Source organism: Papaver somniferum, unplaced genomic scaffold, assembly GCF_003573695.1.
Source record: "Papaver somniferum cultivar HN1 unplaced genomic scaffold, ASM357369v1 unplaced-scaffold_76, whole genome shotgun sequence".
Lineage (NCBI taxonomy): Eukaryota > Viridiplantae > Streptophyta > Magnoliopsida > Ranunculales > Papaveraceae > Papaver > Papaver somniferum.
Window position 1 is genome coordinate 236,145 of NW_020650526.1, and position 25,978 is coordinate 262,122.

The window sequence follows — 25,978 nt, forward strand, 5'->3', positions numbered from 1 at the left end:
CCAGGTGGTTTTATTGATTCTTGTCCTAAATTCACTATTTTTTAAACTTTCAACTCAGATATGTTAGGTTTTAACAAAGAGGAAAATTCTCAGGTGATTCCCTCGATTGAATTGCCTGATGATTTATTTGAAGAAAGTATAAATCCTTGGAGGTTTTCTTTTATTGGTAGGTTAAATTTACAGCAGATTAAATTTGCGGATGCTTCTATTATTCTTCATCAACAATGGAAGTTAACTGGTGAGTGCAAACTTATTCCATTAGGAAGAGGTTTTTTCACGATTAAACTTGATAATGAGAAAGATAAACAGTATATCAAGGAGGGTAAATGGGAGGTGTTGGATCAAATTCTGCAAATCAGGAAGTGGATCTCAAATTTTCGTCCTGAAAGTCAAAAACCCTCAAAAGCTATGGTGTGGGTGAGATTTCCAGGGCTAGGGCTTGAATTTTGGAATGAAAAAATTCTGTTTAAGATATGTGTTAGAGCATTGCTCGGTCGAACTCGCATGCGTTGCTATCTCAAGCATGTTTGTCAATGTTAGTGATCAAAAATATAAGTCTTGATTTCTAGTCTACTATAGCTAAGGTCTCGGACTAGGATAGAAAGTGTAGTTGAGCTCAAGAACTCCATGGCAATCATCATACAAGACGAAGGACTACTCAAGGAACCGGTGGATCTTCATCGACTAAAAGGTATGTGGAGACTTGAACTTATCTATCACTCAAAATTCTATTTATCTCCCATCTTGAGACAAAAGTCGTTTTGCTATATAGACTTAGATTACACATATTCGCTATTTCGAGCCGAGTTTATCTCGCCTATCTATTTCTCGAAATATGTGTTGGTAAGCTTTCGCTTTAGCCAAGTTCATCTTTACCTAGTGACGAAAGTCATGACAAGTTTCAATCACTCAGTCCGCGAACTGGCGGAAGTTCTCGACCCGAGAAATTCTGCTGGAGTTTGTGAACTCCATCCGAGAACTTAAGTCCGCGAACCCAGTCGGCGAACTTGAGTAGGTTATATCTAAAAACGATGTTTGTAAACTTATTCTTAATAAACTAAGGAATGCAAATTGCAAACCGTGGATACATAGTTCATGAACCGATTCGAGTGAATCAAATCGTTTTTGCTTTAATTGTGTCTTGTGTAGTTACATAAGATTTCCTTGCAATTGAACAACTCTCTAACTAGTTCATTTGAGTCACTTGAAATAGTTGTGGTGAAGAAGAATATGGTTGATATGAAAGTGATCATATGGCTAACCATTTGGTTAACTATTATTGAACCAACAAATGTACAAGTTTGGGTACGGTTACACAAGCCTAAAAACGTGCATTTCATTTGTATGTAACAAGCTAGTTTTCGATCTAACGGTTGAAAGATATTAGCTTGAATCTAATCAGGTTTTCATATAAAGGTGAATATTGAATGCTTTGTTACCAAGCTAACATTGATTGCAAATCCTGATTTGAAAGACTATATAAGGGAGAACTCTAGCAACTGGGAAACCTAATCCCCACATCTTCTGTGTGATACTATTTGTGCTAAGCTAGAGTCGATTCTCCTTTAACCTTTGGTTTCTTCTTCTAAACCAGGTTAACGACTTAAAGACTTCATTGGGATTGTGAAGCCAGACCGATACTACTTTCTTGTAGTTGTATGATCTGATCTTGTTGTTTCTATCGTACGAGTATAATTGTAATAATTGTCTTGAGATTGATATCTCCTATAGGAAAGATATAAAAGAAATCACAAACACTTCGTCTCATCGTTTGTGATTCCGCAATATGTTTTTCACTGCGTCGAATAAGATTATTGTCAGGTGATTGATAATACTAGGCTGTTCTTCGGGAATATAAGTCTGGTTTATCAATTAGTTCCTGTTCACCTTGATTTATCAAAAGCCGGAACAAAACTTGTAGGTATATTCGTGGGAGACGGATTTATCTATTATCGTAGACTTTTCTGTGTGATACAGATTTGTTTATTAAAGTCTTCGACTTTGGGTCGTAGCAACTCTTAATTGTAGGTGAGATCAGCTAAGGGAATCAAGTATGTAGCATCCTGCTGGGATCAGAGATGTAGGAGCATAACTGTACCTTGGATCAGTGTGAGATTGATTGGGGTTCGACTACAGTCCAGACCGAAGTTAATTTGGAGTAGGCTAGTGTCTGTAGCGGCTTAATATAGTGTGTGTTCAAACTGGACTAGGTCCCGGGGTTTTTCTGCATTTGAGGTTTCCTCGTTAACAAAATTCTGGGGTCTTTGTTATTTCTATTCCGCATTATATTTTGTTATATAATTGAAATATCACAGGTTGTGCGTTAGAATCAATCAATTGGAACTCCGACCTTTGGTTGTTGATTGAAATTGATTGATACTTGAACATGGTCTTTGGTATTGTTCAAGTGATTTCTCTTGTATTCAATTAGACTCGCAGATTTCTATTTGCTTGAGAAAGAATTGAATCAAGAAAGAGAGATATAACTCTTTGATATACTTTATTAAGAATGAGTCTAATTGATTCTCTTGAAAGTATATTGGAGTTTGTCCATACATATTGCTAAGCGAAATATTGGGTGTGGTTGTTGTACCCCCACTTTCTCAATATGCAAGGAAATCGGTAATCCTATAAAGCTTGATGAAGCTACTGAAAAATGTGAAAATGGGTATTATGCAAATGTTCTTGTTGAAGTTGATTTTACTAGAACTGTTCCAAAAAAAATTTGGATTGGTACCAAATATGGTGGTTTCTTCCAGAATATACCCATTCCAGTATGTCCCAAATTTTGTCCAATTTGTAAAATTGTTGGTCATCTAATCATTGAGTGCAGAGTGGAAAATTTTAAAGATCAACAGGCTCAGCAAGTTAACAAGAATAAATCTCAGCAAGCTAGTAATCAAAATAAATCTACATCAAATACTCCTCAGCAGTATACTCCTAAAAATGGTCACTCCCATGTACCATTTGATATTTGTGATAGATCAGAAGTTGGTGGAACAGTGCAAGGAAGTTCATCTGGTGATGCTATCAATAAAGACCCTGTTGAAGATTCAATCATATCTAATATTGTCTCTCCTACTGTGTTTCAATCTGTTGATCATCCTATGCTACTCAATTTAGATGGTGGGAGACTTAGTGCTCTTAACAATCTTGAACAAAAAGAAGATGATGTTATAAGTGTTGATGAGGAAATCTTGGCTGAAATGGAACCTCAAAAACTAATTCAGATAGCAGAAGTTACAGAATTGGAAAAAAAAATGTAGTAAACTTTGTGAATGCAGGTTCAGGTAAAGTGACAACTGAACCAGTTCCTTTCAATACTTGGTCTTTAGTAGTTAATTCATCTGGTAAGAAGACAGAAACTAGTACTTCTATCCCAGCAGTTAAAAATATTTCAGCTACCAAAAATACTTCTCAAGCAGCAGTGAAATACAATTTTAGAAAAAATGTTGGTAGGGGGGTACAAAACCCATTGAAACCAAAACATGAAAATCTTATTTTGGAATTTAAGGGGTCTTAGGAGAGCTAGGTCCCAACAGAAGTTACATAATTTAGTTAATCAATTTCAGCCAACACTTTTGTGGATTGCAGAACCTAAAATCAAATGTTTTGCTTCTTTCTGTAGTAGATTAAATCTTCCTGGTATGCAATTTATAGTTATTCATAATGCTTCAGCAAATCACAAAAGTAACATATGGTTATTCTGGAGTAACTCAATTACAACTCCTTCAGTTATCTCAATTTCAAGTCAAATGATCACAGTGATAGTAGGTGATGTTCTAGTGTCTGGTGTTCATGCTAATGTAAATATGGTTCAAAGAAGATATCTCTGGTCTGAAATGCAGATGATTAGTGACCTCAAGAAGCCTTGGTTAGTCATTGGTGATTTCAATTTAATTCTTTCAGTTGATGACAAGGTTGGTGGAAAATCTCCTTCAAGAAGATCAATGCTTGACTTCAGTGAATGTTTAAATACTTATGGTCTTTTACAGGCTCCTAAAGTTGGTTTAAACTTCACTTGGTCAAATTGTCAACATGGGAGTAAAAGAATACTTTGCACATTAGACAGAGCTGTGTTTAATATGGAATGGTTAAGATTATATAGTGATTGGGGTTACAAAGTTGGTGCTAGGGTGGTATCTGATCATTCTCCTTTAATGGGGGGATGTGTGAACATTCCTAAACCTACAAATGTTCCTGTCAGATTTCAAAAAATGTGGTTGGAGCACCCTGGTTTCATGAAAGTTGTTGAAGACAGTTGGGCTGAGCCAGTAAATGGAGATCCTGCTTTTACTCTAATGCATAAGCTGAAGTGATTAAAGATAATATTGAAAGAATGGAACTGGAAGATTTTTTGTAATGTTCAAGTCAAGATTAAGGAAGCAGAAAAGTTAGTTCAAGAAAAGATGGTAATTTCTGATTCTAATCCTCATGATGAACAAGCTTTAGCTGAATTGGTAATGGCTCAGAATTATCTAAACTCAAAAGAAGTTCAGCATTGCACTATGATGAAACAGAAGTCAAGAATCAAATGGGTTACAGAGGGCTCATCTAATACCAACTTCTTCCATACAAATTTTAAAATAAGACAAACTAGAAACATGATTTGTGAACTAGAGGATGAGGAGGGAAATATGGTAGCAGATCAAAATAAAATAGCAGATGTTTTGGTTAAATTCTTTCAACATAAATTTCAGCATAAAGAAGTAAACATAGATGAGTCCTTGTTGGATGTTATTCCTAATTTAGTATCATACCAAGATCAAGTTATGATTGAAGCAGTACCTGAATTAGAAGAAATTAAGAATGTAGTTTTTAGTATGAATGCAGATGGAGCTCCAGGACCAGACAGCTTCTCAGGTATTTTCTACAAATCCTGTTGGGATATTATCAAAAATGATCTATTGAAAACTATTCAATATTGCTGGAGGAGAAAATATATCCCAAGGGGCATGAATTCCAATTTTCTAGTATACTTACTAAAGTCCATGGTGCAAAGAAACCAAACCAGTTTAGACTTATTGGATTAAGTAATTTCACTTTCAACATCTTTACAAAGATACTTGCTACAAGAATGAATGCTCTGATGAGTAAATTAGTTTCAAAGCAGCAAGCAGCATACATAAAAGGTAGAAATATACATGAACAAGTTATGTTAGCTTCTGAGTTAGTGAATGAAATGAAGCATACAAGAATAGGGAGAAATGTTGGGTTGAAACTTGACATATCACAAGCATATGACTCAGTGAGTTGGGACTTTTTGTTTAAATTACTTCAAAAATATGGATTCTATGCAGCTTGGTGTGATTGGTTGAGAACATTGTTTGCATCTAATAAAATCTCTGTCATGATAAATGGAGGACCTCAGGGTTTTTTCTCAATGGATAGAGGTTTAAATCAGGGGGATCCCTATCTCCCATTCTGTTTGTTCTTATGGAAGAAGTATTGAGTAGGAATTTAACCAAACTGGTAGAACTGAAGAAGCTGCAACCAATGGTTATCAGAAAAAGTGTTTATCCAACTCACCTATTTTTTGCAGATGATGTTTTCATCTTCAGCAATGGTTCAAAGAAAAGTTTAGAAGCTCTTATCACCCTGCTCAAGAATTATCAAGACAGTTCTGGTCAGATAATCAACAAACAGAAAAGTAAACGTTTTGTGGATGGTTGCACACCATCAAGAAGAAACCAAATTTCAAATTTAATGCAAATGGAGCTTACAACATTCCCTGAAAAATATTTAGGTGTCATATTGAAGCTTGAAAGAGTTAAATCTGAAACAGTGTGGCCAATGGTGGAGATGATGCAAGGTTATTTAGCAGCTTGGAAGGGTAAAATGCTTTCATTTCATGATAGACTGGTGCTCATAAAGTCTGTTCTCTGCAGTGTTCCTATTTATAATATGGCAGTCTATAAATGGCCAAGTTCAGTAATCAAAATCTGTGAAAAAATCATAAGAAATTTCTTATGGACTGGTGACAGTAAAGTTAGAAAGCATGAAACTCTTGGTTGGAGCAAAGTGTGTGCACCACTCAATGAAGGAGGCTTGGGTATTAAAAGCTTGGAGGTAATTAATAAAGCTTTACTAATGAAAATGATGTGGAAATTTATATATTCAAGTGATGAATGCTCAAGTTTTTTTGCTGCTAAGTATAAGGATAAATATGGTCAGTGGAGTACTCAATGGAAATTATCCACAGTATGGCCAGGATTGAAGTGGGCTTGGATGAGTTGAAATCAAATGTGAGATGGAATGTAGGTAATGGTGAAAAAAATATCATTTTGGTTTGATACTTGGGTAGGTGATAAGCCTTTAATTGGCTCTCTGAGCTGCACTGACAAAATACAAGACAAATTCATATGACTGTGAGTGATATAATGGAAAATGGTGTTTGGTGTATTCCATGTTCCTTGCAAAATCTCATTCCAGATTCCTTACCAAAAATAAGTGGAGAGCAAGACAAGCTTATATGGAGTGGAGATTTAAAAGGATCATATACTACATCATCTGCAGTTGAGAAAATTAGAAACAAGCAACCAAGAATACATTGGCCTGACCAAATTTGGAAAAAATTTCTACATCCAAGCATAGCTAGTAATATATGAAAAATTCAACAGGGAGTGTGCATTGATGATAAAAATCTAATCAATAAGAAAGGCTACTCTCTTGATTCTAAATGTTGTATCTTCCAGCAATCTCAAGACAGTATGAAGCATCTCTTGTAGTCCTGCAGTTTCAGCAAGCATATATGGCAATGGTTAGTTACTATTTTTCAATTCCAAATACCTACTTCCTTCTCAGACATTATTAATCTTCCAAAACATAAAAGCTCAATTGTCAAACAAGCATGGATAACAGCAACATGTGCAACAACGAGAGAACTTTGGTTCCAAAACAATAAATTTATTCATGAAAATATATCCCCCAATTTGGAATGCTTCAAAAGAAGAATCATGAGCCTAGTATTCTATGGTGGCTACAGAATGACAGGTACAAGATGGGGGCAGAATTATGATTCTGAAATACTTCAGTTCTTTAACCTTGGTCAGAGAAATATGAAATTCAAAAGAATCCAAGAATGTCAGTGGTTCAATCCAAATGAAGGTTATGTTCTATTTTGTTGTGCTGGAATGGCTGTTGATAATCCAGGTATGGGTGGTTTTGGCATTATTGCTAGAGGTCATGAAAGTCAGGTCATTGGCACTGTCTCAGGTGGGACTGGTATTGCTGCTACTTCTACAGTTGATGCACTATCTATTGTGTGGGCTACTGAATGGGTTAAACTTCAATGCAATAGGATACTCATCAGATCTCATTCTCTAACAATAATAGAGGATGCAAAAAAGGGTGTAATTCCTTGGTGCTTACAATCAAGATGGGTGAAAGCCAAGAAGGAGATTCCTGAAATTATCTATGAATAATGTCATAAGGAAGTGAATTTCTCTGCAATTGAGCTAGCTAAACAGGGTGCAAGATTACCTCAAGGATCTGTGGTAGTTAATAGAGGAAAACCTGCATCTCTATCTCAAGTTGAATTACCAGATATAAAGTATTATAGATTCTGTTAGCCATAACAGTTTCTACTTAAAGTGTAATTCTTAAGCTTTTTAGCTTTTCTTTTGTTCTTCAAATTTTGTAATTCTAAATTTGATTAAAATAAATAAAAATGTGATTTAGCAACAAAAAAAAAGTCTATATAAATAGAAAGGACGTGCAATAGATTATCTTGTGAAAATAACGTGATGGAAGACTCTCGTCTAAACTGTCTCCCCGCAGAAATCGAACTGAATATATTGTCCAGGTTACCAGCTGAGTTAGTTTTGGACTGTAAACAAGTATGTAGAGCTTGGAGAAATCTCATTCAATCTCAAGCTAATACTAATTAGTTTGCTAGTCTACATCTTCGGTGTCAACACAAGGGCGTTACACATAGTTTTAATACTGCCATGATGAGTTTCGTTAGCTGCTTTCACGGAGGAGATCTCTATTACGCTGAGTACTATGACGACCATAAGAAGAATTCAAAACTTTCGCACTAATCAACAAGGAGGATCAACCTCAAACTTCAGATAGATGATGTTGTATTAGTGGGTTCCTGTAATGGTTGATTTTCTTATCAACCACGACGTTTTACAACAAACCCTCATACGAATCATTTTACATCTATAATCCCGTTACTGGAGAAATCGTGAATGTTCCAGGGATATGCATTTACCACAATAATGATATTATGCATGGAGTTGGATATCAACCCCTAACTAATGAGTACAAGGTTCTTAGAATTTCCTATGATGATCAGCCTGAATACAAATGTAAACCTCCCTACAAGGGTCGGGTCGAGGTATATACACTTGGAAGTGATAGCGGCTGGCGAAGTAAAGAAGAAACTAGTTATCGTTTGCTACCAGATTTTGAAGCTGGGAGTGTGTGTGTGAATGGGGCACTTTTTTTTTTTGCTGAGAAACACACCATATATTAAGCAAAGAAAGAGTTACAAATTATATTTAGGTTCACATTCCTAATAAAGGAGTTCAAAAAAGGAGGAATAGTGAGACTAACTTTCCTAGCATGACGAGCAAGCCTATCAGCTAAGGGATTATTTGCACGCTTTATATACCAGAGTTTAAAAGACGAAGAACTGAAAATAAAACTCCGACAATATTCGACAAGATCACTGCTTCTCCAAGCTAAACTGATATTGTCTTCAATGCTGTACTGCACAAGCTGAAGGAAATCACTAACGAAAGCAACTTTGGATATATTCATCTATTTTGCCCAAGAGATGGCCAAAATTAGAGCAGCAGCCTCAGCCCCTACTGCATCTGTCATCAAACCAAAATCTGGACGCAAACCCTTTACATTACCTGCAATGTCACACCAAATGACACCCAAACCCATGTTATAATCCTTGTAAGAACCATCAATGAACATGAAATGTTCAACCTCATTTATAGAGCTCAGACCAACAATAGGAGAAGCATTTAAAAAATTCCCGAGGAGAGATATACGTATTAATCATCCTCTGCACTTCCAAAATGACCTTGTTCAAATCGATAGAAATATTCCTAAACAGCACATCACATCTGAATTTCCAAATATACCACATAACGATCGATCTAATACTAGGCCAGTGAATCTTAAAGGGGGAAGTACCTAAATGAGTTTCATGCCAGTACAAGAAATAGTCGTTAATCCAATCCATGTCTACCGAAACCAAGTGCAGTGGAGACAGTCCAAACCAGATATGTTTCGCAACAGAACAGTGTATGAACAAATGGATAACAGTTTCTTCATACTGATGACATAGAGGACATCGAACATCAACTTCGGGATTGTAAAAATATACTAGAGAATTAACAGGAAGCATATAAGCAAAGATTTTCCATAAAAAGTATTTTATTTTGGGTAAACAATCTACTGCCCAGATTTTCCTCCAGAAACAAGCATCCTCAGGAGAAGGAAAATCCTTCATATAAACTCTGTAAGCAGATTTTATTGTGAAATCTCTGTTTACGGTATGAGACCACATCAAGGAATCCCTCTGATTAAGGTTAATTCTAATTGCCTTAATCCTAGAGACTTCATCTGCAGAAAAAAGATTGGAAAGAACTCCTTCATTCCAACAACAGTTATTTAAATCCATAAGATCATTAACAAAAACATAATCAGTATAGGAAGCATGACTGGATATAGGAGGATTTAAATTCCCTGGTATCCAGTTAGAAGACCAAATACTAGTCGAAGCCCCATCATTTATTTTAATCACTGTGTTAGCTTTGATAAACTGAATTCCCTTAACTATCCCTTTCCAAATCCAAGACGAGGTCTTAGCCGCTTTGTCTATCTCTAGTAAATTCTGGTTCGGAAAATATTTGTCTTTCATGAAGATAGATAGCAAGATATAAGGATTTTTCAATAATCTCCAACCAAGCTTACAAATAAAAACTCTATTCAAAGCATAAGTATTTCTAATTCCCAAACCACCATTAGACTTAGATTTGCCAATATCTCCCCAAGACCTAAAATAAGCAGCTCTATTAGGGTTCTTTTTAGACCACCAGAAACAACGTTGTATTGAATCAATTTTCGAAGTAATCTTCTTAGGAAGAGGAAAACAACCCATATGGTACACAGCTAAACTAGAAAGAACATGCTTAGTAACAATAGTCCTTCCTGCCACATTAAGATTAGTCTTCTTGGTAGTACTTAATCTAGAGTAAAGATTATCAACAAGGAAATTGACAGAGTTCGATTTGTCCTTACCAACAAAAAGAGAAGATCCTAAATATTTTTCAGAATTAGACGGAAATTTCATTTTAAGAGTTTTGGCTAGAAGTTTAACATGTTTATGATGCATCTTCTCACTTGTAATAAAACCCGACTTGTCAAAATTTATGGCCTGACCCGAAGCTTTAGTAAAATATCTATGACCTTAAGAAGATTTCTACCATAAGTAACAGAATCCTTTAGAAATAGCATACAATCATCAGCGAAAAATAAATACGAGATGGATGGACTATCCTTTTTAAACCTGAATCCTTGAATCAAATTATTCTCTTCAGCATTCAAGAGTAACTTTGACAAAACATCCATACAGAGAATAAAGATGTAAGGGTAAAGACAATCCCCCTGCCTGATTCCACGAGATGGGAAGAAAGCATCACCAGGCGAACCATTCACTAAAACTGAATACGACACAGTAGCAATACACTGAGAAATCATTTGACACCATTCTTTTGAGAAACCTAGTTTCTCAAAAACAGCAAGAATGAATGGCCATTCAATCCTATCAAAAGGTTTTGATAGATCTAACTTAATAGCAAGAAAACCATTTTTATTATTGTTCTTTTTCCTTTTAAAAGAGTGCAGAATTTCATGAGTTATTACCACATTGTCATGAATTTGACGCTTAGCAACAAAAGCAGACTGAAAGGGCGACACCATAGAATTCATAATAGGTTTCAATCCATTAGTTAAGAGCTTATAGATAATCTTATAGATGCAATTCGATAGACTAATAGGCCTAAACTCATGAGAGGAAGCAGGGTTTTTAATTTTAGGAATTAAGGAGATAAAGGAAAAGTTAGTTTGTTTAAGTAAGTACCTATTTTTGAAAAAAAATATTCACATGAGAAATAACTTCAGTTTGCACTATATCCCAGTTATCTTGAAAGAATCCTGCCTGAAAACCATCAGGACCCGGAGAGCTCCAAAAAGCCAAGTTAAAGACTGTTTCTTTAACTTCTTGAGGAGTGGGAATAGCAATTAAAGAAATATTATCCTCATCATTTTAATTAGCAATAATGCTTCCTGAATAGTAGTATTAGAAGGACAAGATGTAGTGAAAATCTTCTTAAAATGAATTGAGCATAATTGAGCTACATGCGTTCTCTCTTCAAGCCGATTGCCTTGATCATCTTTCAAAGTATGAATAGTGTTATACATATTCCTTAGGTTTACCAAATTATGGAAGAAATGCGTATTCCTATCATACTGAGTAAAATAATTAATTCTATACTTTTGCTTATAGAAGCAATGCTCTATTTCATACTAGTAATCAAGTTGGGTAGAATAATTAAAAATATACTGACCAACTTGGGGTGAATAAGGTAGAGCTTGTAATCTTTCAATCTCAGAATTAAGCCTAGATATCGTAGTCTTAATATGCCCAAAAGAATTGATGTTCCATTTACAAAGATCAGATTTCACAGTCTTGAGCTTATTAACAACAACAAAGGAAGGAGACTCAATGACTCTTTTAGTCCAAGAATTATTTAAAAATTCTTTGAATTCCGGATTAAGTTGCCAGCATTTGAAAAACTTAAAAGGAATATTAACTTTACTCATTCCATGGAACAAATTAACCAAAACATGACAATGATCCGAATAAATTCTCCCTAAGTTGATGGCACGAGTTTGTGGAAGCACTGAGACCCATTTATCATTCATAAAATCCCTATCTAACTTTTAAAATATCAGTTCATTTGGATTTCTAAAAATCTTCTATTTCACCAAGTATAACGATTACCAAAGGAGTATACTTCATTCATATTCATCTCAAAAAGTTTATCCACTACAAATTCAGGAGGGAAAGATCCAGATGGGTTACCCCCTTGCTTATCAGAATCGGTTAAAATAAAATTAAAATCTCCAAGCAGCATCCAAGGATTATTATTATTATCATGCATGTCACTAAGGAAGCTCCATTGAGCTTTCATACCACTCAGATTTAGGGAACCATGTATGAAAGATATTACATGGTTGTTAATTGCAGGTGTGACATCACATAGGATATGAATCATATTATGAGAATGCCCTATAATATCAATGGATGACTTTTCAAAGAAACCAAAAGCAAGACCACCAGACTTACCTACAAAAGGGATTATAATCCATTTATCGAAAGGTAAATGATGAGTGTATTTCCTAACTATTTCTACGTCAACCATAGTTTCTAATAAACAAACACCATTCAGTTTATGTTTTCTTACAAGACTAAATAGGTGTCTCCATTTTTTATCAGAACAACAACCATTAATATTCCAGCTCAATATCATCATATTTAAAGAAAGTAGCAAAGGACTCAAGAAAACTGAGGAATACAAGCACAAAACAGGGGGAAGTTTGAAATAGAAAATAAATAAAATTAATAGAAAGATATATAGATGTACTTACTGGGTCATGAGCCATGTCAGGAGCATCAGTCATAGTATCTTGGTCCAACATCATGAGATCCACTTCCTTCTCGAAATCTTCATCAGTGATAACCGGTTCCGGTGGAAGAAAGGCTAAAGGCATAGGCTCCAAAATAATACCATCCTTAAGCTCTTCATCCAGAGATGGAGTATTAGAGAGTTCAGCTTCAAAAACTGGTGGCACTATAACCTCAGATAAATAGATCATATCTGAAATTGAGCTACAAGAGAAACTTGATGACGAAAAAATAGTCTGAGTGAGAGACGGACTAGTGGTAGCCCAAATAACATTACTAACCGAAGCTTGAATAGAAGAAATTCCTGCACTTACAATACTGAAAGATTCAGTAGGAGGCGAAAAAGGAGGCACCGAGGAAACCGGAGGCCAATGAGGAGTCGACATCATGGTAAACGATGAGAAGGTGCTAGCTTCTAAATACACAGACTCAAAAGTTTTTCTAGGTCTCTTTCCTTTTCTATCATGCACTGTCCCGATATCTCCGAAAGAAAAGTTTTCAAATGGAGAAACAAAACCCGACGAGGTAAAACCAGTATTTGAAACATTTGGTAAAGACAATGGAGGGTTTGAGGGTTCCTTAATGGTAAGAGCAGATACAACTGGCAAATCAGTTGACAAAACAAGAGGAGAGAATGAAGAACTCATGTTACCAGTATTACCCAGCGGATGAAGGCTGGACGAGAAGGCTGGTGGTTTGGATTGATCAAGAGTGATAGGACCACTAACAGGGATAGTAGCCCTGGAGCTTTCACCCGCCTCAGAGTGTGCCTTAACACTAGTAACCGCCACATTAGTTTCCCGAGGAGTAGGAGCTGGAAGATCCCTCACATAGAGCCTTGACTGAATCTCCTTGCATTTGACATCATCATGATACAGAACCAAGCATTTCTTGCAAGAACGATAAGGTAAGCTAGGATAAAAAGCAGACATGTTATAAGTTCTCTTAGCAGTGTTAATGACAACCTTCCTAGTCAAGGTGTCTTCAAAGGCACCATAACCTTGGCCTCATACCAATTACCTGAAGTGGGTTCTGATGAAATAAAGGTACCTATCTGGTCGAAAACTTGACGAACCTTGCCTTTATTAACGAGATCTGAGTGAATGGGTACCTGGACTGGCATTAGAGTAACTTCCCAAACAAGATCAAAAATCGATTCCAAATCACCCAAAGGCTGGACAGCAAAGAGCTTACTAAATAAAAAGGTTGGTCTTGCTAGGAAAGCAATATCTCTATCTTGACTCTTCTTAAACATGACAACAAATAAGTTTAGATTACCCATGTCCTGAATATAAGGTTTGGAAAGCTTGAAGTCAGCTGAGGTAATAGGCCAAATCCTATTAAGATGGTGCTTAACTGAGGACTTATGGTAATTACGACTATCATCACAGAGAAGAGCAGCAAATCTATGAGTATATTCTTTTATATCTTCATCAAGGTCAAGAACTCTCACTTGTTCAGCTGGTAATGCCATCAGGGAAACACTCACATAAGAGAAATTCTAGAAATAGTGATAAAAGGAAACAGAAGATACTGAGAGGAGAAATTGATTCAAGTATAGCATAAATAGAAACTAAACAAAGGAAAGCAAGAGAACTAGAAATTGATAGTACAAAACAAGAACCTGAAGTGACAATATTGTACTGAGAGAATGACAGTTAATAGCAGACAACTGAGTAGTTTTAATTGATTAAATACTGCTCTCAATGTAAGAAGTGAAAAGCACATTAACTAAGGTCGCATGCTTGTAATTAAGAGTTGACAACACCATTTTTAAGATATAACAATTAATATCAGGAATTAACAGTGAATAATGCTTATTCTCAAGTATCAGAAGGAGATCATTCAGTTAACTATCAGAGATGAGAAGATGCCAATTGTAGAAAAAACACTGAATTAACCAATACTTCTGCAAAGATTCCATAATCTTACTAATCACGATTTTCAGCTTTAAATAAAAAACTAAACTAATATAAGATTAAAAAATGTAATCACAACTTTTGATGCATTGAAGCAGCTAATCCCCCTCTGCTATCAAATCCATTAAGAGAAAGAACAATGAACATTCCATCTTTAATAACCCACTTATCCAAAAAAAAAAAACAAATCTTTAATTTGATTATAAAACTTCAACCAGATAATTTAATTGATTCCCAATAACAACAGAGATAAACCATCTCTCTTGCCTAATAAACATCATCAAATCCCTACTCTAGGTAGGATCTCTATAACACTTCAGAGAAAAATACAGACTGATTGAACTTATCAAACTTCCCGTGTGAAGTATTACAAATAACCAAGTAAATCTTCAAGTTTCTGAATGAATACCCACTTGCCTAATAAACATCATCAAATCCCTACACTAGTTAGGATCTCTATAACACTTCAGTGAAAAATACAGACTGATTGAAATTATCAAACTTTCCGTGTGAAGTATTACAAAAAACCAAAGAAACCTTCAAATTTCTGAATGAAAACCCAGATTTAAAACCATACCCTTTATCATCTGTGAACTGTCTTCTCCATTAGCCTTTGTTGCCTTAAGAATCTCATGATGATAGCCAAGAAAACTATGACTGCCCCTTCAATAGCTCATGACCTAAAATAAAAACAAGGAGAAAGGAGGGTTAGTTGAAGAAGACAAACAACAATAAGTTAAATCGATTAAGAAATTCACAGGAAGCTAAATTAATTGGAAATCCATGGAAAGTCAATAAAGATTAACAAGAGTAAGAAATCGTAAACAAAAACTAAGAAATTAGGTCATTTGATAGTTTTCAATAATCGTATGAACTGTAACCAAAACCAAAATTAAAACTATGGGAAATAGTTAAAATCAATTGGAGAATAAGAAAATTTTAATGAACTTTCGAGATTAAATCATAATCAGAAGAAGAATCGAAGAACTAAATTTTGTTGACTTAAATCAGCGTCGCAAGAAAATCACATGACTTTTCGCCGAAAAATCGGTTAAGCATTAGGAAGTCAAGATTTTCTATCCAGATTAGTCTTGAATGAATGGGGCACTTCACTGGCTGCAAATGGGATCAGAGGATATTGTGGCGTTTGATTTGGCAGACGAGAAATTCCACTTACTCCAAACCCCGCCTAACGGAAAGCGAAGAAAAAAACCCAGAGTATATTGGGATCGTAAACTAGGAATTCTCGAAGGGTGTTTGGTTCTTGTTGTTAAATTTATTAATTTCACATAATAAGCACCATCAATATCATAAGTAAAATCCAGTTTTCTGTTAACAAGGGGGAAGTGATGACTAGGAATTTGCTGGAAAAAATTAGAGACAGGTAGCATAAGAGACTGGCATATACAAATAGCCAGAAAATCTTTTTAAGAGAACTAATGGAAGTACTTAATGAGCATCATTCCTCTTCAAAATGTTGGTTTAACAGCCAATCCATCATCCCCCTTCATAAAACATGCAACTATGATGAATCGGACATGGGCATGTCTGATTATGAGTAATGTGACACATAACTAACCTGACCTCAAGAAGTACTCAAACACAATTCCCTCTGACTCATACTCCTTCCCACACATCTGTCTATCCCTTTTCTAGGTCTGCCTTTATTAGAGCTGATGACATTGTTGACACAAACTGAATTATAAAAACCAATAAATGGAAGAATATCAATGACAACAACCATGATATCAAGTAAAGGAACGGGAGCCCACTTCGACTTACACAACTGATATAACTTGCTGACAAAGCATTATGAATGTGACATTCTTATAGAACCTTACCAAAGAATAACAAATAAAAATGTTTAAAGCTAAGCAACTACATAGCATGCAGAACTAAAACAAGTAATTGGCACAATCATTGGGCAAACACTTAACCGTAAATTAACAAAAGAGGTTACCTCTGATCAGTTATATGTCGTGCTTGCAACCACTAGTGCTAACTGATTGTCACACCATAACTCATTTCTGTAATCAGTTGATTGGGTGTATACACACTCCCAAACTTGGCAAATTCCTCTTCGAAAAGTTCAGCCGCATAACCTGGACATGCTTCTTGACATCCTCTACAATGTAATTATCCGGTAAGTACAAAGATTGCTTCAAACCATTAAGAAACCCCCTGCAAACTAATCTCATCAACTATACTTGCATACCAACCTCATAGTCCGATAACAATCAAGGACTCACTCAACAAAGAAACAAGTATGATGACACTAAATGTAGAATCAAGGATTCTGCTCACAACTCCAAAATAAATGTGCTTACCAAATTTCCGAGTCCGCTCGAGCCGTTTTTTATTTGCCATCCCCATTCGGATGTTTTCCTGCTTTCCGACATGTTCCAGCTCTGTCTCGGCCTGAATCGCCGAAATTTCCACTTGAGGTCTTTGTGCAGATCGCCTCAACTTCTGCTCTATTCCAGTCGGTCTTAATGTGGACCTGAGTCAATTCCGCTGGAACTTGTTGCTTCTGAGATTTTCAGAAGCATCTTTATGCTGGCACATAAGCAAAGAAATGCACAGGGGAAAAGGAAATGTAAGACTGAGGACGGAATGAGAGTAAGTGCGCCCTATCGATATGAACAACAACTAGTGTGGAAAAAACGTTTCTCAGACCTAGCGTATACAGAAATTAGAATGATTTCAACTCTCAACATGGAAAAAGGGCCAACTCCAAAGCCTTGGCATACCAAACAATGAAATATGGTAAAACAATCAAGATCTACTGAAGCTGGTCCTTATTCACTGCAGCCTCCAAAGATTCAATCAACGACAATGAAGATCACAACAGACTATAATTTGGGTTTTCTGTATCCATAACTAGCAAGCATTAAAATAAGTAATTATCCATTATCAAGAAAAAATATCAAATGTCTCTCACCATGAGAGACGTGGGATATTTGTAGAACAATTGTGGAGAATGGCTAGTGTTGAAACCTCTCTCTGCTTCATTTGCTCTTTCCTTTCGCCTCTTTATGAGGTTAAAATCCCTGCAATCATATTAAAGAAAGAGTACATGAACAATGTAAAGGACTCAACAAAAAAATTAACAAGTATGATGATATCAAAATAATGTAGAATCAAAACAAATGTGGTGCTTACCAAATTCCGACTCCGCTCATACCAATGATCATACAACTGATCCGTAGAAAAACCCATCTCTTTTTTCTTGTTTTCCTTGAGAACCTTTCTTAAGAACAAAACAGCCTAAACAACTTGGATCTATCTATCAAATTCTCTTCTAACAACTCTCTGGTATAATTATCACAAAAATCAAATATGGATCTGAACTTTGAAACCCTTCAAATCAAAATCGCCACAGCTCTGCCGCTCACTCTTTTTCTACATCTAGCTTTTACACTCTCTATTGTGGCTATTTCTAGGGCTTCACATTTTGTGGTTGAGTGTTTTTCTTTTTTCGTTTTGTTACACTCGAATTACACTCTTCTCGTTTTTTAGTTTTCGCCTAACTCGTAGCGCGGATCCGTTTGAATCAAGAATAAACTATTCCTAGGACCAAATCACTACTAGGCTACTAGCTCACATAATTTTGAGCGAGTCAGGTGACTGAATGGTTTCAGTCAGAATGAGTCAGAATTAAAGATGATGCAAGTCTAGACCGATAGGCTAGGACTTTCTAACCAGTATATGCAAAGAAATGGAACTCAGAAAAACTGCAAAAGCTTAACAACTCAAAACACAAGAGTGACTTCTTGATTATTTTATCAATTCCCCCTTAAAGTAGATTTGACAGGACAAATTATAGCAAAATCCGTAAACCATCGGTGACATAAGAGATCCAAATGTATGCACCATTTTTAAAGCATCCCATATACAGGCAACCGCTGCTGAGATTGCTAACCATTTTAGTGAAGTTCTTCCAGTCCCCGGATACCGTCACGGAAATGTTGACGAAATTCCTGAGCTTGTTTAACAAAACTCCTCTTCTAGGGAATCTGGAGCCGATGGATATCACTGAAGGACACTTCAGCTTTAGAACCAAGACTGCAATCACAAAATCAGATCAAGTTATTAGCCAAGTTCACCAACTATAGAAATGCTGAAGATATAGAAATCTGAACTCGACCAATATCAACCAAATACACAGTATTGCTCAAGATCTGCTAAGATATACTTAATAGACAGAAATATCTAATGCAACAACCATGGGCTCAACAAAGACACACCTATGGTGAAATCTAATGTAGAATCCAGGTGTGCGAAGTCTTGAGTAAATTTTTAAAACCCCTCTTTAAGTTTAACCTACTGTTCTTCTCTCAAAAAACCTTCTTTTTCAAAATTCTTGGTACAATTATCATAAAGATCCAAAGGTTTTTGGACAACATCTCAGTTACTTAATCAAATGCTTGTCACTACCCGATAACTACTCTGCCTGACACCTACAAACAGGGAAATATTTATCAAAATGGTTGTCAACTTTACAGCATCTTCTACAATATTTGAAAGAAAAACTATTGACATTTTTTACCTTGAATTCAGCATTCTCCGTACCCAAATTATCTATAAGAGCACCTCTACTGCTCGAATCCACTCATGTCTCACTTCATTCGCATACATACGGAGAGGCTGCAAAATGTTAAGTCAATTAGGAAGACATATGTGAAAACAGTAAAAGTAAATAGCACGTAGAAGTTGAAGGTTCTCACCTCACTCCTTGTAATTATTGTGGCTCATAAACTTCAATACATAAAAACCCATTCGCAACTTCATTTATCCATTGATGAAGTTATTACCAAAACGAAGTCGAAAACAAATCTTTTAAACCAACATATGCCTGCATTACAGTGTAAATAACTAAGTTATTAATCACAGTATAAACTTCTTTCAACTTTTGGCAAAGACCAAATAATGTGATAATAGCCGAATCTGAGTTTTTTTTACCAAATTTCTAAATCGACTCATGCCAATTTTACAACTTCAACTTCATCAAGCTCATTTTGATTGTAAAAGAATCGAGTTCTTGAATAAGCAGTAGACCAAACACAATAGCAATTCATGGTGCGATATTGAAACATCCCACATGAAACATCTGTAGAATCCATTGACCCCCTGCTGGTAACTTATCGCTTCAAAGTCCCCAAAAGACTGTACATGGTCCAACAGAACAAAAATAATAAGAACCCACGATAATAGGAAGAGCCATTAAAAAATCGAAGTAATCCAATAACAATCAAGGACTGGCTCAACAAAGGAACAAGTACGATGAAATCAAATGAAGTATCAAGGATTCTGCATGCTAAGTCCAAAACAAAACTTCTTACCAAATTAGTGTGGAGCTGCCATAAAAATTTAATAAGATCATGTTGCCATCAAATATCTGCATGTATATGTACTTCATCAACTTTCCCGACAGCCTGGAGTATGGAGGAGTATGTAATAAGATCATACTCAAAACCTTTTAACCTCATCTCTTTCATCAACTTTGCAGCTTCTTCAAACATCCCTGCACGGCTGAGACAGCCAAGAACTGTATTATATGACACAGCATCGGGTTTGATTGTAGAGGTCTTCATCGCCCCAAGCATCTCCATTGCTCGAGCTGGACCAGCCGACCTTGCCATCCCATTCAAAATAATATTATGGGAGTTTAAATCTGCAGCACAACCTTGTTCCTCCATCTTTCGAAGCACAGAATTAGCTTCATCAATCATTCCTGCTCTAATCATCCCGCCCATGAGGGCATTGTAAGCATAAACATCTGGATTGCATCTTAATTTTTTCATCTCGTTAAAAAGATCTACAGCCTCGCTAAGTTTCCCACATTTTCCAAAGTGTCTAATCATTACAGCGTAAACTCTAGCACTCGAAGACCCGCAGTTCTCTTTTAATTCCTGGAATAATTCGTTTGCAGCTTCATATCTCTTTGCTTTCCCTAAAGCATCAATGAGACTGCAGTACGCAGAAGGACAAGGAGGGAAACCCTTCTCATCCATCTCCTCAAGCAGTATCAAAGCCTTCTCCACTCTATTTGACTTGCAAAAGCCGTCAATAAGTATAGAATAAGTGAATGCACTTGGGACAATTCCATTTACCTTCATCTTCTCAAGCCAAGAAATTGGCTCCGAAGTTGGAGCTTTAGATTCAAACAGAGCTTTGATTATAGTATTATATGTCACCACATTTGGCACACACTGCATAGATCCCATGCTCTCAAACAACTTAATAGCATCACATAATCGCCCCGCTCTGCCCATGATATTGATTAAGTTATTCATAAGCACCACGTCAGGCTTGCAACCGTCTGTGTACATACTAAGAAATACACCATAAGCCTCGTCAAACCTTCCAGCTTTGCCGAGACCCTTTATCAGTTCCGTATATGTGAAAACAGTTGGAATGCAATTACTATCTTTCATCTCATTAAACAAAACCAAAGCTTTCTCCACCTGTCCGAGCTTGAAATATAAAGCCAATAAAGTAGTATAAATTTTCGCAGAGGGTTGCATCCGATTCTCCTTCATTTCATTGAACAACCTAATTGCAGAAGCATCCCGGCCTAGTTTCCCAAACACATATATAAGCGCACTGTATGTCACAGTATCGGGAAAACAATTACCCTCATTACACATCTCATTGTAAAGCTCATGAACCTTTTCGAGATGACCTTGTTGCACCAACATGCTGATCATGGTGTTATAAGTGTTTGAAGTTGGTTTACATTTCCGATTCTTAATCAGGTAAAAGATTGAAAGTGCTTTATCAACCATCTTTGCTCTTCCCAATATCCTAATAATAAGAGATAATTCAGAAGGGCCAACAGGGCAATCACTCCTAACCAACTCTTGTATCGTTTTCCACATTTCCCCAACAAACCCAGATTCATCTAAGCACTGAATTAATGCCATATACGTTGTCGTATCATGTTTAAAATTCTTACGTTTTCCTGCCCATCTAAAGAATTGCAACTTCACACTAACTTCAACATCTAATTTCATTACTCCGCGGACTAATCTATGATCAACCCTTAACAGGAGAACTTCCAATGCCTTTTCAGCATCTGGACCCCACTTAAAAATCTTCAATATCCTCATGAATCTCTCATCCAATTCACGAATGTCGTCGGTCCTCCTCCTCCATGGTTGTTGTTGTTTCAGCAAGTTTGTGTTGTCATGATGATCATTTTCAAACATTTTAACAATTTCCTTATCTACACAACAACAGTGACACAATGTGTCCAGTAAGTAATCAATTCAGAGACATATCTATCTATCTTATATATAAAGAAGGAGAAGAGACTGACTGTTACCTGTTTGCTTAATTCTCTGAAAGAGATTAGTAGTGGTCGAAATCCCTCTACTCCATTTTAAAACCAACATTTCTCTTGTTTACAGAAAGAAAGATTGATTGATAATATTTCTGTGTTGATAAAAAAGAAATCAAATTTCAAAATGTAGAAAGAATGAATTTCTAGGTTTTTAGTGTTTGAGAATGTTGGAGAGAAATCGCACAAACACTGCAAACTCGGTAAGAAAGTATAAACGTTATTATTGGGCTGGGCTTTCAATAAGTACAGAAAGTGGGTTTGACAATAACTTTTGACTTCAGATTACAAGTTGGTGCACTGATGGTGATGAGATGCCCGGCAAGTACATGTATGTCACCAAGCTTGACCATAGAAGCTGCAAATTGAGGATCTAACATTGTGGGTAGAGTTGCAAATGCCTTGACAAAAGTAGCGCGTTAGGGGTTGGGATTTGGGACGCAAAGGTGGAGGGGGCGGCAGTGGTGACTTGGATATATCGCGGCTTGGTTTTGGATGCAGATCTATGAAGCACGGATACTTCGAAATTGGTGAGGTATTCGTATCGGACGCCTTATCAGTGTTAGATATTTGGGGACGCCTTCAACATTTGTTCATAGTAATATTCGTAACCTTTTATGAAAAAGTAAATTTATACAAAAGGAGAAAGTAGAATGTGAGATATCAGTTGAGATGCATTTGATCCCACTACACAGTGTGGGAGAATTTTGAAGTTGCAAATCTTTCACTTGACGAGCCAGAGATGAAGACAATATTGATGAGTGATGGGTGAGCGGGATGTTAGATATGTTTTATCTATTTTTTTAATATTCCGAAAAGTATTTATGATTTATTTTTATATTATGTGATTCTTTTTGCTAAAATAAATTATTATTAAATTAAATATTTGTAATAAATAAACATGTCACTACGTATCTCATACCCTTTTTTTTGGAAGTTAACGAATCCCCGTATCAATATCCTCGTATCTGTATCTTTGTATTAGTATTTGTGCTTCATAGATGCAGATGCGGTGGTCGTGGGTGTTGAGGAATTCCCGGAGAATGATGAAATCCTAAGTGCGACAGTAGATAAGTGAAGACAGATATCCATATGAAGACCCTTTACGTTTATTGTATATCTTGTGAGAGATTCTTTGACCTATACATACTATGCTTTGTTTGGTTTTGTCCTTGCAATACGAGTTGTATTTAGTTGCTTGTCCCGACACTGGTGAACTACGGTTCGTATTTAATCCCTTCAAGGTTCGGAGGTGTTGATGGTGGATTTTTGACAAAGGCTAAAAGTGTAAAGTCATAATTTTATATATTTCGGACTTAATTTCAGACGAGCATGTGAAATTCATATTTTAGAATTGAGACATGAAAGCTCATATCACGATAATCTCTGACTGAGCGTATAGCATCTCAGAGTATGCATATGTAATCATTAAAGTCTCTCAGCTGAGCTTTCAATATTATGCATATTTCATCATGGCAATTCAAGTATTCACTTCTGTATAGAATCGAGAATGATTGGACATCTCCTAGATGGATTGACTACTACTATAGAACAACAACGTCTTCAGGATGTCGCAAATGTTCCCTGACTATGCAGAATAAACATTCAGAACGAGTATGATGCTTCTACTATCTCATACCTCGACTCTCGAATAAATATAATGCTCCTAGATAGATTTTCTGCTAGTATAGAGTCATTCATTAATTAATTCTAGTGCAATATTCATAAATGTGATATGTAAACCATCTGATTTGGCTGCTTGGGTTCGTCTTCTCCTGTTTCCCATATGTATTTTGACGCGCTTTGTGCCTACTCGATCAGCTGATCAAAAGTCGCGTAACATGAAGCGATTGCAGGTTGTTGCTATCCAGCAAGATCTGCTGGCTTGGAAGGAACCTATGGGTTGTTACAATTTAATCTCTAAATTGTTACAACATCCAGCCCAACAGCAAAACGCCAAACAGGCCAGCAAAAAGAAGCCTGAAGCTGCTAATCTAAACGCATGTAGGAAGAATATCGGGTACGGTCATTATGTTTTTGTGATACGTGTTTTGTCGTCGAATGTTCTTGCACCACGGTGCGAGAATACCTTGTCTGGGTTACAAGCTAAGCACCCAGTAGCTTCCCCACCCACTATTTTGGATGAAGATGTCAACTGTGACCAAGTTACGGTTGATTCTAAGGCGGTTTTCGGCGCAATCAAGAGTTTTCCAAGAGGTACTTCTTGTGGTCGGGATGGTTTACGAGCACAACATATTATCGATGCTCTTAGTGGTGCAGTTGCAGCTGTTGCGGATGATTTATTGGCTTCAATCGTAGGGGTTGTTAACCTTTGGTTGGCAGGCAAGTGCCCCATGGTCTTAGGTGAGTTCATCGCCAATGCACCCCGTACACCTCTTATCATGCCCGGAGGTTGGCTTTGTCCTATTACGGTTGGAACTATTTGGCGTCGATTGGTCTCTAAGGTTGCCGCCTTTTCCATCGGTAAGGCCATGTCATCTTATTTAGGAGATCATCAATTTGGTGTGTGGGTACCAGTTGGAGGCGAAAGTATACTTCATGTTGTTAATAGTCTGTTGGAATTGAAAGGGCACTCGGATAAGATGTCAATGTTGCTTATGGACTTCTCGAATGCGTTCAATATGGTGTGCAGATGCCATCTCATTAGTGAAGTCCGTCTTCATTGTCCAGGTATTTCTCATTGGGTAGAATTTAGTTATGCTAGACCTGCTAGACTTTACTATGATCATTATATCTTGTCTTCTGCACTTGGTGTTCAACAAGGTGATCCCCTAGGTCCACTGTTGTTTGCTCTGACACTTCATCCTCTCGTGAAGTCTATCGCATATCGTTGTAAGCTTGGTTTGCATGCCAGGTATCTGGATGATGGTGTTATTATTGGTGACACGCTGGAGGTCGCCAAATCCCTGAGAATCATAGAAGCTGAAGGTCCAAGTAGGGGCTTACATCTCAATATCAAGAAAACTGAGATCTTTTGGCCTTCTTTTGATCCTTGTAGCATTCTTGAGGGTGTTTTCCCTAAGTATATTGGCAGACCTAGCAAGGGAGTTAAACTTTTAGGTGGTCAGGTGAGTTTAGATTTGGACTTTATGAGCGACATGGTGCTGGGCAGGGTGAACAAGACTATTCAGCTCATGGACGCCATCAAAAAACTCAAGGATCCTCAAAGTGAGATGTTGCTACTCTGCAACTGCGTTGGTGTGTCCAGATTATATTTCGCTATGCGTACCACCAATCCTTCATCTCTACAACAGGCTTCCGACCTCTTTGATGACCATTTGCTCCAATATTTTAGGATTTTAATCACCGGAGATAGAGCTGGTTTTGGGACCTTGCAACATAGATTGGCTACCCTACCTATCAAAGATGGTGGGCTTGGTATCTACACTATGGCAGACACTCGTACATACTGTTATCTTGCCTCAGAGTTGAACAAGGGAATTAGAAGAATAGAAAGTTGTCCTAATGAAACAATAATTTTTGGATTGTTCCATTGATCGGAATTGATCAAATCAAGATTAAGTTTGGATGATTAGTCAGATGATGAGGGAAGAGAAAGTGAGTAACCTCTCGAATGGAATTCGTTCTTCAACCTGTTGAATTCTGTCTCCATCTTCTTACCAGCAGGAGCCATTTTTAGAATGGGAATGAAGATGAGTAAAAGAAGTAAGTTATTTGATGAAATAAGTTTAGTTTTGATCAGAGAAAGCAGTAGCAGAGAAGATGAAACAAGAAAGTAGAAAGAAGAAAGAAGAAAACGAAAGAAGATATATAAGGAAAGATTAGTCTCATTTTTCAAGATTTCATTAATGCGAGGAATGAATGGATAAAAAAAGGCGTTTAAAAGGACGTGTCAGATAATAAGTGGTTAAAAATACACGCGTAATTAAGGAAAACTAGAATTCTGGAGGAATGTCGGCAAGATAGAATACGAAAAGATACATACATGCGATATTATAGGATGGAAATTTCTCATATCGC

General features: G+C 36.5%; 2 protein-coding genes and 1 long non-coding RNA gene across 8 annotated transcripts; 1 reads left to right on the forward strand and 2 right to left on the reverse strand.

Annotated features, from left to right (window-relative positions):
• Positions 1 to 14,843: 14,843 nt before the first annotated feature.
• LOC113344290 lies at positions 14,844 to 18,242 on the reverse strand. Of its 5 annotated transcripts, none has more exons than XR_003357738.1 (5): positions 17,797 to 18,242; positions 17,576 to 17,684; positions 16,595 to 17,190; positions 16,214 to 16,307; positions 14,844 to 15,314 (listed from the first exon to the last, which is right to left on the reverse strand). It is a non-coding gene; the product is annotated as an uncharacterized LOC113344290 (long non-coding RNA). The 5 variants fall into 5 exon arrangements; XR_003357737.1 differs by having other exon boundaries at positions 16,214 to 16,329; XR_003357735.1 differs by lacking the exon at positions 16,214 to 16,307 and having other exon boundaries at positions 16,595 to 16,815; positions 16,962 to 17,190; positions 17,797 to 18,233.
• Positions 18,243 to 18,390: 148 nt separating this feature from the next.
• Positions 18,391 to 22,137, reverse strand: LOC113344289 (pentatricopeptide repeat-containing protein At3g16010-like). Of its 2 annotated transcripts, XM_026588293.1 has the most exons (7): positions 21,962 to 22,137; positions 19,977 to 21,862; positions 19,597 to 19,800; positions 19,362 to 19,489; positions 19,184 to 19,281; positions 18,882 to 19,094; positions 18,391 to 18,699 (listed from the first exon to the last, which is right to left on the reverse strand). In XM_026588293.1, exons 1-2 carry the CDS (start codon positions 22,029 to 22,031, stop codon positions 20,025 to 20,027), a joined length of 1,908 nt encoding a protein of 635 aa, XP_026444078.1. In that variant the 5' UTR covers positions 22,032 to 22,137; the 3' UTR covers positions 18,391 to 18,699; positions 18,882 to 19,094; positions 19,184 to 19,281; positions 19,362 to 19,489; positions 19,597 to 19,800; positions 19,977 to 20,024. The 2 variants fall into 2 exon arrangements, with proteins under 2 accessions (XP_026444078.1, XP_026444079.1); XM_026588294.1 differs by lacking the exon at positions 18,882 to 19,094.
• A 1,680-nt stretch (positions 22,138 to 23,817) lies between these two features.
• On the forward strand, positions 23,818 to 25,494 carry LOC113344342. The gene has a single exon (XM_026588341.1). It carries the CDS (start codon positions 23,818 to 23,820, stop codon positions 25,492 to 25,494), a length of 1,677 nt encoding a protein of 558 aa, XP_026444126.1.
• The last annotated feature ends 484 nt before the right edge of the window (positions 25,495 to 25,978 follow it).